The sequence below is a fragment of the Cryptomeria japonica genome, chromosome 9 (genome assembly GCF_030272615.1).
Source record: "Cryptomeria japonica chromosome 9, Sugi_1.0, whole genome shotgun sequence".
NCBI lineage: Eukaryota > Viridiplantae > Streptophyta > Pinopsida > Cupressales > Cupressaceae > Cryptomeria > Cryptomeria japonica.
The window spans coordinates 87,960,782-87,974,984 of record NC_081413.1 but is presented as its reverse complement, the minus strand read 5'-3'; the positions used below and the strand labels follow the sequence as shown (position 1 = coordinate 87,974,984).

The 14,203-nt window shown below is 31.9% G+C and overlaps 1 protein-coding gene across 2 annotated transcripts; it reads left to right on the top strand.

Moving 5' to 3' along the window:
* The first annotated feature begins 8,192 nt into the window (after positions 1-8,192).
* Positions 8,193-10,175, top strand: LOC131053354 (agglutinin). 2 transcript variants are annotated; one of them, XM_057987951.2, is made up of 4 exons: positions 8,193-8,327; positions 8,695-8,799; positions 8,959-9,168; positions 9,781-10,175. In XM_057987951.2, the coding sequence occupies exons 2-4, from the start codon at positions 8,797-8,799 to the stop codon at positions 10,015-10,017; spliced, it is 450 nt and encodes a 149-aa protein (XP_057843934.2). In that variant the 5' UTR covers positions 8,193-8,327; positions 8,695-8,796; the 3' UTR covers positions 10,018-10,175. The 2 variants fall into 2 exon arrangements, with proteins under 2 accessions (XP_057843934.2, XP_059067350.1); XM_059211367.1 differs by having other exon boundaries at positions 8,668-8,799.
* Positions 10,176-14,203: the final 4,028 nt, after the last annotated feature.

Below are 14,203 nucleotides of genomic sequence, written 5' to 3'. Positions count from 1 at the left end.
GAATCTTTGACAACTTTTTATGACACTTTAACAACACTTAATGTTACTTCAATAAGAGCTAACATTTAGTGGAAATCTATCACTTTGGTAGCCATTGGACTTTATGGACATACTACCTCTAGGCTGGAATTTAATATCTAGCATCTTAATGACTCGAATTTAGAAAAAATGCTTTCAACAACCATGTTTTCAAAGCAAAATAGGAATGGCTATAATTTTTTCTTTGCTAAGCAATATAAACAATTGAAAGCATTGCATCTTGGCAAGGATAGGGAGATCAATAAAATGATTGGTGATTCATGGAATAATCTAAAAGAAGAAGAAAAATCCATGTTTTCAACAAACATGTTTTCAAAGCGCAAAGTTTGGAAAGAAGAAAGTTTAGTAGTAGGATTGTTCCACATGTTATTAAAAATATAGGGACTTGCAAACTCAAATTGGAAATGGGATGTTGACATTAGGAAGTCTAACATTGACTATGTATTTAGTCTATGTGGTGGTACAATTAGTTGGATGAGTAGGTGATAGGTTGTGGTTTCTCTTTCCACTATTAAGTCAAAGTATATGACATGTTATCATGTTTTTAAATATATAGTATATCTTTAGAGATTGGGCTAAGTTAGGAAGTAGTGAGGATTAATAGTGATAGTTAGAGTATTATCAAATTTAAGAACCCTATTTTTCACACACATAAAAAAACACATTCATATTCATTATCATTTTAAAGTTCAAATTAAACATAAATTAAACATCTAACTTTTGCAAAAGAATCCTATAATTAAATACAACATTTAGAAATATAAATTTAAACATTCAAACTTTTACGCATGATTAAAATAGAGAGAGAGAGAGAGAGAGAGAGAGAGAGAGTAGGTAATTTGGGATACAATGAGTTAGAGAGAGAATAGATAATTTGAGAGATAGAGAGTAGGTAATGATAGAGAGAGAGTAACATGTGAGAGAGAAAGGGGGGTAATGTGTGTGTGTTTGTGAGAGAGAGAGGGGGGGTAATGTGTGTGTGAGAGAGAGAGGGGATAATAAGAGATTGAGAGAGAGAGAGAGAGAGAGCGTAATGACAGAGATGGTAACGTGTACGTGTGTGTGTGAGAGAGAAGGGGGGTTTATTGTTGATTTTCATCTAGGGTTTATTGTTTGTTAATTTTTTAGGGTTTGTTGTTCGTTTATTTTCTAGGGTTTATTGTTCATTTTTTTCTATCTAGGGTTTAGTGTTTGTTTTTCTGTTCAGGGTTTATTGTTTGTTTTTTGTGTCTAATATTTATTATTCGTTTATGTTTTGTTTTTTTGTTATTTTCCTACGGTTTTTACTATTCATGTTTTTTGCAATATTTAAAAACTAAAAACTATTTTAAACATGAAATAAAATAAAATAAAAAATGTTTTCAAATGTCCAAGGGGTTGAGCTTAACTGGTTAAAACACTGGGTTTTCACTATGGAGACCCAAGTTCAATTCCCAATAGGGACATCTAAAGTGGAATTCTAAGTTGTGACTCTTGGCCTTCCATAATGGGGAAGGTCATGGGTCAATCTAATCAAACATAATAATAATAATAATAATAATTCAAAATATTGCGGCTTTGGTCTATTACCTATCAAAAAAAAAAAACATTTTCAAACTTTAAAACAATAAAATTAAAAAATAACAATAAATTAACATTTTTTTATGAAAAACAATAACAATAAATTAACATTTTTAATGAAAAATAATAAAAATAAATAAAATAGAATATAAAAAATAAAACTACGTACCTGGAAGGAGGTAAAAAATGTTATGGGGGATCAACTGGGATGAAAAAAACTAGAGTTATAAAACATTTTGTAGCCAAAGACTGAATGCTAAACTACTAACATTGATTAGCAGTCGTGGGATATTGCATTCTTTGTTTTGTTTTTGTTTTTTAAGGGTAAAAGGCCAAACCCTATAATAATTATATTAATAATAACAGAAATTACAAATAAAATTATCAAGATGGAGGGGAGAAAACACCCTCAAACCCACTATTATCAAGGTAGAAGAATTCAAAGTATTTATTTACAAAAGATATGATCACTAGCGACACCTACCTTAGGTGACATAACATAGAATAATTATTTGGTGAACTATATTTCTATTCTGATGCTCAGTATATCTGCCCAATCTTATGTCGATGAATACTCTACAATTGGGTATGAGAAACAACAAAAAATTTAGTGCAAGAGAGGCCAAACCTTTTGGCATAATAAACTAAGCCACCATGAAACCATTGTATCTAGGTGTTCCAAAGCAAAAGTGTTGTCTACCATGCTGTCCTTGAAACCTAGAAACTTAAGACCCAATGACTCCTCTGATTTATGGCTCAGTAGGAATAAGGCCAATCCCATATTCAAAATCTCATGTGATGAAATGTTGTGCCAAAATGCAAAAAAATTGACCATATAGACTCGATTATTCTCATAGGCTTAAACATATATTGCATTGTGTTGGAGAAGAATGAGAAAGAAAAATTGAACTACACCAAAAAAGGCTTGCGAGGCACTATTTCCCATTAGTGGAACCTGTAGACACTTAAAAATAATTATTTTAATTATTTTTAACTTCCTCACATAATTAATTAATTATGTCAATTTGAATTCTCCTCAATATTAATTAATTAAAATTAATATTGTCACTATAGTATGTGACTGATTTATTTAATAAATCAACCCCTTTCTTTATTCTTCTAAAGGTTGGATCCTCACAAATCTTCCTCTTAGCTAATTAATTTCAATTAATTAGTTAACCCACATGACTCCTCCAAATCATCTTCCTAATTTATCATTAACCTAATAAAGTCTTCTTGAAACTTCTTAAACCCACTTAACATTATTCTTCTAATTTTTTAATTCCCCCACTCATTCTCTCTCTTAGTCAAATCCTCCTACAAATCCTATCCCACCTAATTCTTACTCTAATCCCCTCTTAATGAGTTGGTAGTGGCTAATCATCATGATTAGCCACAAAGTCAACCCCTTGTCCCTTCCATCCAACCACTAGCTTTTAATGCTCTTTTCCTAGGTGAATGTGAGATTTTCAAAATCTCACAATCCTCTAGGCATCTCCTCTCCCAAGGAATTTTCAATTCCTTCTTATTCCTCTAATCCCCATGATTATCCCTTTTTGGAGAATTTTAAATTCCTCCTCTCCATCCTTCAAGGAATGTCACATCCATTTCTCCTCTCAAAGCACATTGGGAAGTCTTCCCAATGCACCTTTCTCTTCTCAAGGTACCTTGGGAAGTCTTCCCAATGCACCTTGAGGAGTGTGGAGACAAGAAATTCCTTTAAGGCATATCTCTTGGTCTCCACACCCTCTCTTGGACCTTGTGTGAGCTCACAAGCAATCCTAGCCCTTCATCTTGGATCCATCCTAACCATCCATTCTTCCTCTTCTCTTCCTATAAATTGAGGACTCCATCCCTTTATTAATCATCTCCAAGCTTAGTAATCTTATGCTACCCTTTTGAGCTTAGGAAAATCATCTTAGCATCCTTACCATGTCAAAATCATATCTCACCCACACTTAATCATCTCATCCCTATTATCCTCCAAAATCTATTTCATATTGTGCACAACATTGGAGAGCCATCCACATCAAGCAAGCAAGAGGAGCACATCAAGTGGAGCATCATCCAAGGGCGCCTTTACTTCATCAAGCTTCATCCGAAGGAGAAGGTATAAGGTTTGTGAGGTATATGCATTTCATTCTTGTTTTGAGCATTTCAAATTATGTCTTTCAATTTTATACAATTACATATTTGATTTGCATATTTCTTATCTAATCCACCTCACTAGTCATTTATCCTCTTCAAAACCCGCAGAGGATTCTATCTCCATTGGAGTAGGAAAGGATCCCATGTATCCATGTGGGTCGATGTCAACATGTTTGTACAACACCCTTAACTCATGAAATTTGGAGAGAGCATTTCAGACCAAAAATTGTCTTAGAATTTCTGCATTGTTTTTGAGCCAATTGTGGAATGGGACAAAGGAAGAATACCATAGTCCATTGATGATAGAAATAAAGAATGACCTAGCCATTGAGTCATCCAAGATTTTGCCCCTATAAAGGAAATCTCCCACCAACTGATCACCATCTAGCAGATTATAATTTGAAATTTGTTGATCAAGCTCCTCCCAGGTGAAGTAAGACGATGAACAAAAGAACCAATTCTAAATTTTGTGAATTCATTCGACCAAGAAAGGTCCATGAGGGTATGTGCAAGATCATGGTGTGCCAAAACAGGCCCTTAAGTGGCAATGAAATTTCAGAAAATCAGAGTTATGCAACTTGACATGAAAATTTGAATAAGTTGTGAACATTATTTTTAAAATATGTAAGAATATAATCTATATAAAATTGAATTTAGTTTCTAAGCTACTAGTTGTTTTTTGAAAAAAAAAATCCTATTTGATGAAAATTTCAAATTTCAACGTAGTGGTACTAAAATTTCAGGAAAAAGATAAGAAGTAGGCATATGTCTAACCACCCTAATCACAATCAAATTATAATATTTTTTTATAATATTTATAATATAAGTATTAGACTCATGTCCAGATGTGACACATATTTTTTTATAATTTTTTATAAAGTAAATAATTATTTATGATTTTTTTACTACAGCTTTTCAGAAATTCAGAAACTCTTACGTCTGACCACCTTAACTAGGTCACAACCTTATCAAATATTTTTTTTTTCCCTATAGTAGATGAAGCATAGGATGTGATGCATGTTTCAGATTCAAAAAATGTTATACCATTTGAAAGTTATGAGTGTTTTTCAATCAGTCTATCAATCAAGACTTTTGTCAAAATTCAATTAGAAAATAAATAATAATTATTTATTAAAGTAAAAATAAGACAAGCCTTATATTGTTGGAAATTTGAGAATTTCCTTAAAAAACCCTTTTCGTTTTATCAATTTTGGCTATAAAAAAGTCGTCATCCACTAGTGTAAAGTCTGGAAAATCAAGGAATACTGAAAAACACATTTTTTTCCTCTCTTCATCTCTCTTATGGAGGGGAATTTTTCCTCACATAGGTTTTTTTCCCACTCATTATTCTTTAAGAGTTCTTTTGTGTTTTTATCTCTCTTTTGGGGGGGATTTTTTTCCCACTAGGTTTTCTCTCTTTCTTCATTTTTGAGAGATTGCATTGCATTTGTTCATGGGTTCCTAACCTGTCCTAATAGTCAGGACCCATCATGCATTGTTATATTTTGTGTACATTCTCCCTGAGTTGTACTTAAGGAGGGGTGTTGGTGTAATTAAAGTGATTTACCTTGGTTTTTCTCCATCTAATTCTTAATTACATGTCACGTAAGCTTACTTAGGGAAATACATAGGAATTGTTGAAGCATTTCCACTTTAGGTAGACTTATCACGTTATCTCATTATCATATCCACCTTTAGTGGTGTTATTACGGTATCTTGTTTCCACTTTAGTCGGCACGATAGGTTATCTCTTTTTGTCTCATGTCATAATATTATGACACTTTTCATAATCTTATGCACTCCTCTGTTCTCAACCTAGCTATATAACCAAGGGGTCTCTTATGTATTAATCATCTAGTTGATCCATTTTTATTACATCATTGATGACAATATATAGTTTATTCTTGTCACATTATTTCTCTCTTGTTATTGTGATTTCCATTAGGCCTCTAAATCTTAGGTGGATGCCTTCATAGCCAATTATTACAAATATTGATACTATCCACAAGATTAGTGATTGTTCTATCCAAAGTAGTGTGGAGGGGTTAAGGATTTTAAGAAATAAGCATTAGGATCTTGGAGAAAACCAAGTGGTTGATAGTTTTAGAAGTAAGTCTCAGGATGAATGTTGGAGGAAGGTAAGGTAAGGGCAATATGGAAGCTCTCAATGAGGATCATGGCCCTCCAAGTTCCCATACAAGAGAAAAGAAGTCCTTTCAAGATGATAAAAAGGAATTACTAGACTTTGCTAATCTGCAGAAGTTTATGGATCAAGAAATGGCAATTGGTAGTGTTTTAAATAATATGCATTAAGTTTGTATGTTGTCTATGTTTTTAATTGTTTCTGGGCTATTTATTGGTTGTTGGGTTAATGTTGGTTGGCTGTGTTTTGATCATTGGCAATGCTTTGTAGAAAGGGTCTCTAGTCCCTTCAAAACTTGTTTACCCCTTTAATAAAAAACTCTAGGCCTCTTAGATATACTATTATGGATGGTGTGGACTTTGATATCAAAGCCATAATGGAGCATCAAGATGAACTGACCAAAGTTTCATATACTCTTAGCACCTATTACAATGCCTCACTTAGAATGGCCTTACAAATAGGTTAATTTGACTATGTGGATCTAATTTTATAATGACACTGAGCATGGATCTATAGTTGTGCTCTAAATTCAAATGTGTCTTGACATCATTTGGAATAGTGATAGGGTATCTAAGAATGCAATTGGAATAGGGGTTGGCATGTGGTGATTTGATTATATTTAAATTCATCCAAATGGGAAAGAAAATTGAAAAGATAAATAGTCTAACTCATAGTGGGAATAACACCTTGATGAAGAAAACCTACAATATATCCTCAAAATTAACAAAAATAGAGCCGAACAACCACACACTTAGAAAGAAACCTATAAAATAAATATTGACCAAATTGGTAGAGGGAAATTAAGTTGAGGCCCCTTTTTCTATTAAAAAAAAATTATAAGTTTGACAAAAATCTATATATAGGTGAGGATCTATATGGATTTGGTATGGTATCATGGAGCGCAAAAGTTAAAAAAAATTGCAAAATTTTAAAGATCAATTTTGATGAAACAAAATTTTAGTTTTTATTTCATAGACCTTTCAAACTAAATGGTGATGTTCATTTAGCTCCATGACACTTCATTAATAGGGCTAAGCACTCAAGTCACCTAGATTTCAAAAAATACATACAATCATAGCTCTAGTACCATATTGGAGAAGCCAATATTTAAAAGAGACATGAAGATAGCCTTGAAGTGAAAAATAAAGCACAATTTAGTACATCTATCATATGAAATGGAAAAATATCAAATTTAGTATGAGAGTTTTGCACAGAAAAGCAAGGAGTTAAGAAGGTATAATTGAACGACTAACTACCCATTGAAATGTGCAATACATGTTTTCTCATATGACAAGTGTGAGAGCACATATAAATGTTCATGAGATAAGTGTCTCAAGAGGTAAGTATATGGATCTCAACCACATGAACTAAAAAGAAACTAAAAATATTCTCATAAGTGAAGTGTTAAGAAATATGAACGGGTCAACCTAAAAAAGATAATATGCTAACTGGATGTGAAATTGTCCTATTTACACTAATATTTTCAAGGGAGCTCAGCTCCTATTCTCAAATTTCCTATATTTTTTTAAATATCTTAATAGAAAGTTCCACTCCTACTCTCATGTGCTTTCCTATAATATTTTCAAGGATCTTTTTATACAATTTCACTCAGGTACTTCCACATGCTTTCCTAAATTTTTTGAAGTCCTTTTAGAAGGATTCCCTCTTTCACTCTTATTTCTACATGTTTTGCCTATATTTTTTTTAAACCCTTCTTAAATAGATTCAATACTTCTCCCAATGCCTTATCATACCTTATCTACATAGTTCCCCTAAGGAACTTCCACATCCAATTCTACTCCCAATATCTTATCTAAATAATTCCATTCAAATACTTCCACATATTGTCCTAGGTTTTTTTTAAAGCCCTTATAGAAAGATTCCCTCTTTCACTCCTACTTCCACATGCTTTCCTTCAATTTTTTAAAGTGTTTTTGAATAAATTCAATGCTACTCCCAATATCTTATCTACATAGTTTCACTCCTACTTGAACATGTGTCCCTATATTTTTTAAAAGGCTATGCATTGTTCCACTCCTACTTTGACATGTGTCCCTATACTTTTTCAAAAAGCTCTGCATAGTTCCACTCCTACTTGGACATGTGTCCCTATATTTTTTAAAAAGCTCTTTCTAGATAAATCCACTCCTACTCCCAATACCCTTACATATAGTTTCACTCATGCTTCCACATGCTAGCTTATTAGAAAGACACCCACCGACTTCCTCTCTCCTTTTTATATAATTTCACTCCACCTCCCCACTTTTCTTTTATATTTTAAAAAGTTTTTAGGTAAGGTCGTGGCACATGATGTGATTTATGTTCAGCAACTCCCTTTAAAAATGTCTGCTTCGCTAGGGTTTTGTATAATTTTTCCCACTAACTCTGACCATATTTTCTCATCGTCACAACGACAAAAAATGTGCAGAATCTTGAGGTAAGTGACTTGCAATGTTTTCAGAACCAGATCATTTTTTGTGGTGTTTTGTTTCGATCAAAAGCAATTCTGCTGTCATCTGTTAATGAAAGATCTGTTGTTTTTAACTATGGCTGTTACCATATATCATATTATTGTAAAATGCCTTATGTTAGCTCTATATTTATTTCTTCACAGGGAGATATTCTGAATGTAAGATGGATTTTACATTCATTTAGTGGTATTAATTTTGGATTTGGAATCTCTGGGTTTGTTTTATAGTAGAGAAGTTCAAAAAGATTTGTGTATTGATTTTTTTTACCTTGAATGAATTGCATTTGACATTTTCATACTGAAACAGTTATTTGGAGCTTCTGTTTTACTGCAGTGAGGAGTATATATCCTCTAAATTACTTGGAAATTAGGTGAAGGGAGAGGAATTAACTTTCAACTCATTTAATCTAAAGCCGACCAAATATTGCTGTATAGAATGGTTAGTTGCTGGCCTTGCTTCCTTTATTGGATTTTTCTTTTACTTTATTCTTGTTTGATGTGATTAATATATCTTATATATTGAAGTCTTATATCTTATATATTGAAGTCTTGTATCAGTATTTAAATTGCACTTGATATTATTCATGTCTATGTTTAGGCAAATTTGCTTTACAATAAGGAGGGCCCGTGGGGTGGTGAGTCTGAATGTGTGTGGACAGATGGTACATATTCTGATATCAAAAGTATCACTGTAACTTATGGAGATATTCTCTATGGCATTCAAGTTGACTATCTTCTCAAGAGTAAAAGCAAAGTTCACCAGATCACAGCACCTCGCCATGGAGGCAAGGGAAGCAAGGAGCATACGGTATTTAATGCAATAACTTATATTGGAATAATTAAATTTTATTGCATTCTTCGAAATTATGTTCTTTATTTTTGATATTTTAGATTTTTCAAAGTTAAATGTATGAAATTTTTACAGTCTATGATAAAGTAGTTTGATGGATTTTGGATTTTGGATTTTGGATTTGACTGTGTGATCAATTTTTTTTCAATTTTTTGCTTATGGTTTATGATCTATCATAACGATGAATTAGCTAGAAATAAGAAATGATCCATGCAAATTTATCCAGAATGGATCATGCAGCATGATTTGAAAGTTGATGAAAAAACTGATCACACAGTCAAATTCAAAAACCACCAAAAAATACTTTACCTAACAAAAAAAACTATTAGTTTGATGGTTTTTGGATTTGACTGTGTGATCAGTTTTCTCATCAACGTCTCGATCATGCTCCATGATCCATCATTATGATCATTTTGATGATGGATCATAGAACATGTTGAACACGTTGATGGAAAAACAGATCACACAATCAAAACTAAAAATTATCATGCTAATATATTAAATTATCTACAACTCAGGATTTGATTTTAGCATGTATGTACTAAATTTTGATTGTCTTTAAAATTGCAGATTTCCTTGGCAAACAAATACCTGAAAGGAATTGAAGGAAAAATTTCAGTGATGGATAATCATAGGATAATTAGGTCTTTGACATTCATTACCAGTGATAACAAAAGACATGGTCCATATGGGTCTGAATTGGGATCACAATCTTTTAAATCAAGTGGTGATAAGATGATTGTTGGCTTCTATGGACGTGCTGGCACGCATCTGAATAACCTCGGCATTTATACACTTGATAGCTAATCATCTTTTTTAGTGCTTCTAGTTTGATTATGAAAACTTTTTTTTTTGTTATGAAGGTAGTGTTATTTGACCACATGGACTTGTGCTAGTGAAACAAGTTATGTCAACACTTTTATCATGAAATCAGGATTATGTTAATATATTATATGATTTTGATATTTTATAGTAAAAAATAATTTTGAATAAGAATTTTTTTATCATTTAGGTAGATCATAATTTTTTATATAATTTTTTAAGGATAATAAAAAAATATTTATATTCATTTATTATTTGATATGTATAAACAATGTAATATTAAAAAAAAAAATTATAGGATTTTTCATCTACAAAGTCGTTTTATCTATTCAATATGGGGGCACGAGGTTTAGCTTGAAACCTTTTCAGCTAAGAGCGAATGATTGAGAGGTATCCATTTCGCTAAATTCACCCTAAGGCATGATCTCAACCTCATCCCTTATGATGTCGAAGCCTTACACTCAACGAGACTCGATCCTTAGTAGGCTCGTTACGAACCAACCAAATTCACTAGCAGAGAAAGAGATCATTGGCAATATTTACTTTTAAATTATATGATTTCTCATCTACCATGTCTAGGGACTTTTATATAAGCAGAATTGTTTGTCATTCATGGGGATAAAAATCAAATTATTATCTATACATAATAACTTTCAGTTTTCATTACATGTATCTTAAATGTTGTGGGAGAAAAAATTTACTAAGAAGATGAACACACACACACACACACACATCATTCTAATTCGTATTCATTGATGATTGAACTTTAATTTCAAGCATGTTATACAATGAATGTCTCTGGTGAATTTTTTTATCATTTTGTTCTCCAATGACTATGTCATCTTATACATTTAGTTGTGCAACTACGAATTGCACTAAGGCTAGTTATTTCTAATGGTTTTTCTTCCTTAATGAATCAAGCATGAATTTGGAACAAAATATACCAAACATTTTGAAACTCTTACCTTTTTCTCCTCTTGAAATAATTATAGTAGTTTATACTTAGTTTCAATTTTTATTTGCATCTTCCTCATTGATGGTAAAGAATGCATCTAGATTAATATATTTATGTGTCTACTTCATGACTCTTTTTGTTATGGTAAGATTGCACCTTGACCTCATTCTCTAACATCCCTACCTAAATTCCTTCCAAGATACCCCATGTTTTAAACAATTCTCATTTCATCATCAATCCATTTTTCATGTTAAGAAAATAGTGTCTCATCTTTGAAATAATAAAATATTACAGTTGATACATGAGCAACCAGGGTTCATAGGTAGTGTCTCTAACTATAGGGGGATGGAAGGGGGTCACAAATCTAAAGGTGACCCCCTTGCATCTCCATTGTCAATCCTAATCACTTAACATTAGGTCATTGATCTAAAGATGGATATTTTGAGTGCTTTGTTTGTCCTTGAAGGAAATCCTATTTTATGGGGGCATCATATTATAGTTGTGTATTGTGATGTATTCAAAGAGTCTAATAGCTATTGATTTGCCTCTGGATCTTTGTTTGTGATGCTCCTATGAGAAGCTTCATCTGCAAATATATTGTAATTTGTTGTTGGTTTCTGAATAATATATTGGTCAACTTTTGGAGTGTGGGTTTTTTCTCCCAAAAGGGCTTTCCCCATGTAAATAACTATGTTTAGGTTGCATTCTATTTATGTAACTTATTTTTGTTAAATTTTTTAAACTATTGTAAAGATATTTAAAAAAATTTGCACTACCCTACTCTCAAGGTTAGTGTGAGAATTTTTTCTACTACTTAACTTCCTTACATTCCAAACACAAAGACCTACTAGTCTAGAGTCCTTGGAGATTCATTTATTTTTATTTTAGGAGAGTATTTAGTTTTCTAACTCATAAGGTTGTCACATGTACGATTTTGTAATCCAGCATACTAGTTTTAAGAAAGTAGCCCTTAAATGGAATCTATTTTCGTACGTGTGCATGGTCAATTTATTTTATTGGTTATTTTTCTTGCAATACTAAGGAAAAACACAATTCCTAAATATTGGGATAAAGTGTTTCAGGAAAGGATCTTGCACTATCAACAAACCAAGGACAAGAAAATCCCACAAACAAGGAAATGAAAGCCTTCTACAATTAGAGCTTCATAAGACTCAGGAGGGCATTCCTAGTTGTAGGCCTAGGTAAATGATAAACACATGCCAAACAACAAACTATAGGCCTATTAAATATGGATAGTTCTCAAACATATAAATAATGGGTGTTTCACATTTCACCAAATTCAGGCATAATCACATTGCATTATACAATACTGAGAACAAAATAAAATAGGAATCACCATCTCATACATATAGAAAAATGACATGTAAAAATAATTCACTCAACTTATTTATGCTTTGAACACCATGAAGATACAAGGATTGAGATAATTTAAACAAGAAAGAAAAGGAAGCATCAGAAGAAAAAGCGATTTATCACATTTAAAGATTGCTTTCAGTCAAGGCTTGACAAAAGATACACTTCTAGACCTATGCCTTATCCATTAAAAAGTCTTAACATATTTAATATTTCCATCAACAACATAAACACTAGTCCAATGGTCACTAAATCAATACTTCATTACAGCAATGAGACCCACATTTGGAAACACTATCAATCTTGTTATAGATCCAAAATACAAACACAATATCTCTAGACATCAACCGAGAACATATTTAATTTTCTCCTTGAACATAAGTAATCAATTGAAATCTCATCACAACAAATGTGTAATAAAAACCCTACAAATCCTTGATTATTTAGATTTTGAAAAAATCAGTTTACATTTTGGAGACATCAACAGTGTCACACATATTCATTATGGAAATGGATTGAATTGCTTCTTACTGTCACAAGGAAACTTGTATTGTTATCTGAACTTCTAAAACCCCAATCTAGACAATTTATCACTACCCTTTTCCTTTTTTTTCCAAATTTGGAACTGAAACTAGAACCATTATAATGAAGAAAAGAAAAGAATAAGAAGAAAGAGAAGAAGTCCTAAAATCAAACTATAAAAAACATCTATCAACATCTTCTTCACAATCTAATTATGGAGGCTTTTGTTTTCTGTCCTTCCTTTGTTTGCCCTCTATTTTCCATCCCTATCGTTACTCTGCATTTCCACTGTCATTTGCAACAAATATTTTGTCTTGTTTTGCTTTACTTTGTCTCTTTACCTATGAATAATTCTCACTTTGGCAAAAATATTTTATTTCTCGTCTGCATTTTGTCTTTTCTCATTTTTCCTTATCTTTTTATGAAAATAGATTTCACATTTGGTGAAAATAAACTACAACACTTTATCATTATTTAATAAAAAAATCCCTTGCCTCAGTGAAAAATATGTTTCATTCAGCTTTTACCTATAACAAAAAAATTTCCCCTCACTAATAAAATCTTTATTCCTTTCTACCTTTCACTTTCATCTCTATTTACCTCTTCCTTATAGATGATGAAAATACAAAATAAAATTCATGTGGCACCACTACACTTTGTATTACTTTGAAAATAATAGCCCCTTTGTCATGATATAGGTACTTTGACATGCACACTTCTCATCATAACATTTTGTAGAAAACATATGATTGTGAAAACAATCATTCATCATTGGCTATTAAAATTCAAATATCCACATATTCCCCAAACATTTTAACCATCTACTCTTTATCACCCTTGCCTCATTTATGTATCTTATTCCACATGGTAATACTACTACATTATACCATGAATTGTTACTAAAGAAGCTTCACTAGTAGATGATTTAAACACATCTTCATCTCCTTTAAGAATCTAATAATTTTGAAGACAATAAAAATTAACGTGGTAAGATGTTAAATCTATGTTGAAGAAATATTGCTTTGTCACCCATCTCTTTGTTGAGAAATAAATTAGTAGCATATATACACACCTTTGGGGTAGCCTTATGTGATCCAAATCAAATGTTTAAAATTTCATCTTTTGGGCCTATAGCAGAACAACTTTTTCTATTGATATTCAATGTTGAATTTTTACACCCCCTAACTTTTCTATTCTTGCAACCAAATAATCACAGCAAACTCTACACCTCTGCAAAAAAGTTGACTAAAACAATGTATGGCTCAACCAACTCTTGTAGCACCTCAAAAGAAATATCCTTGCATTTCATCTCTACTATTG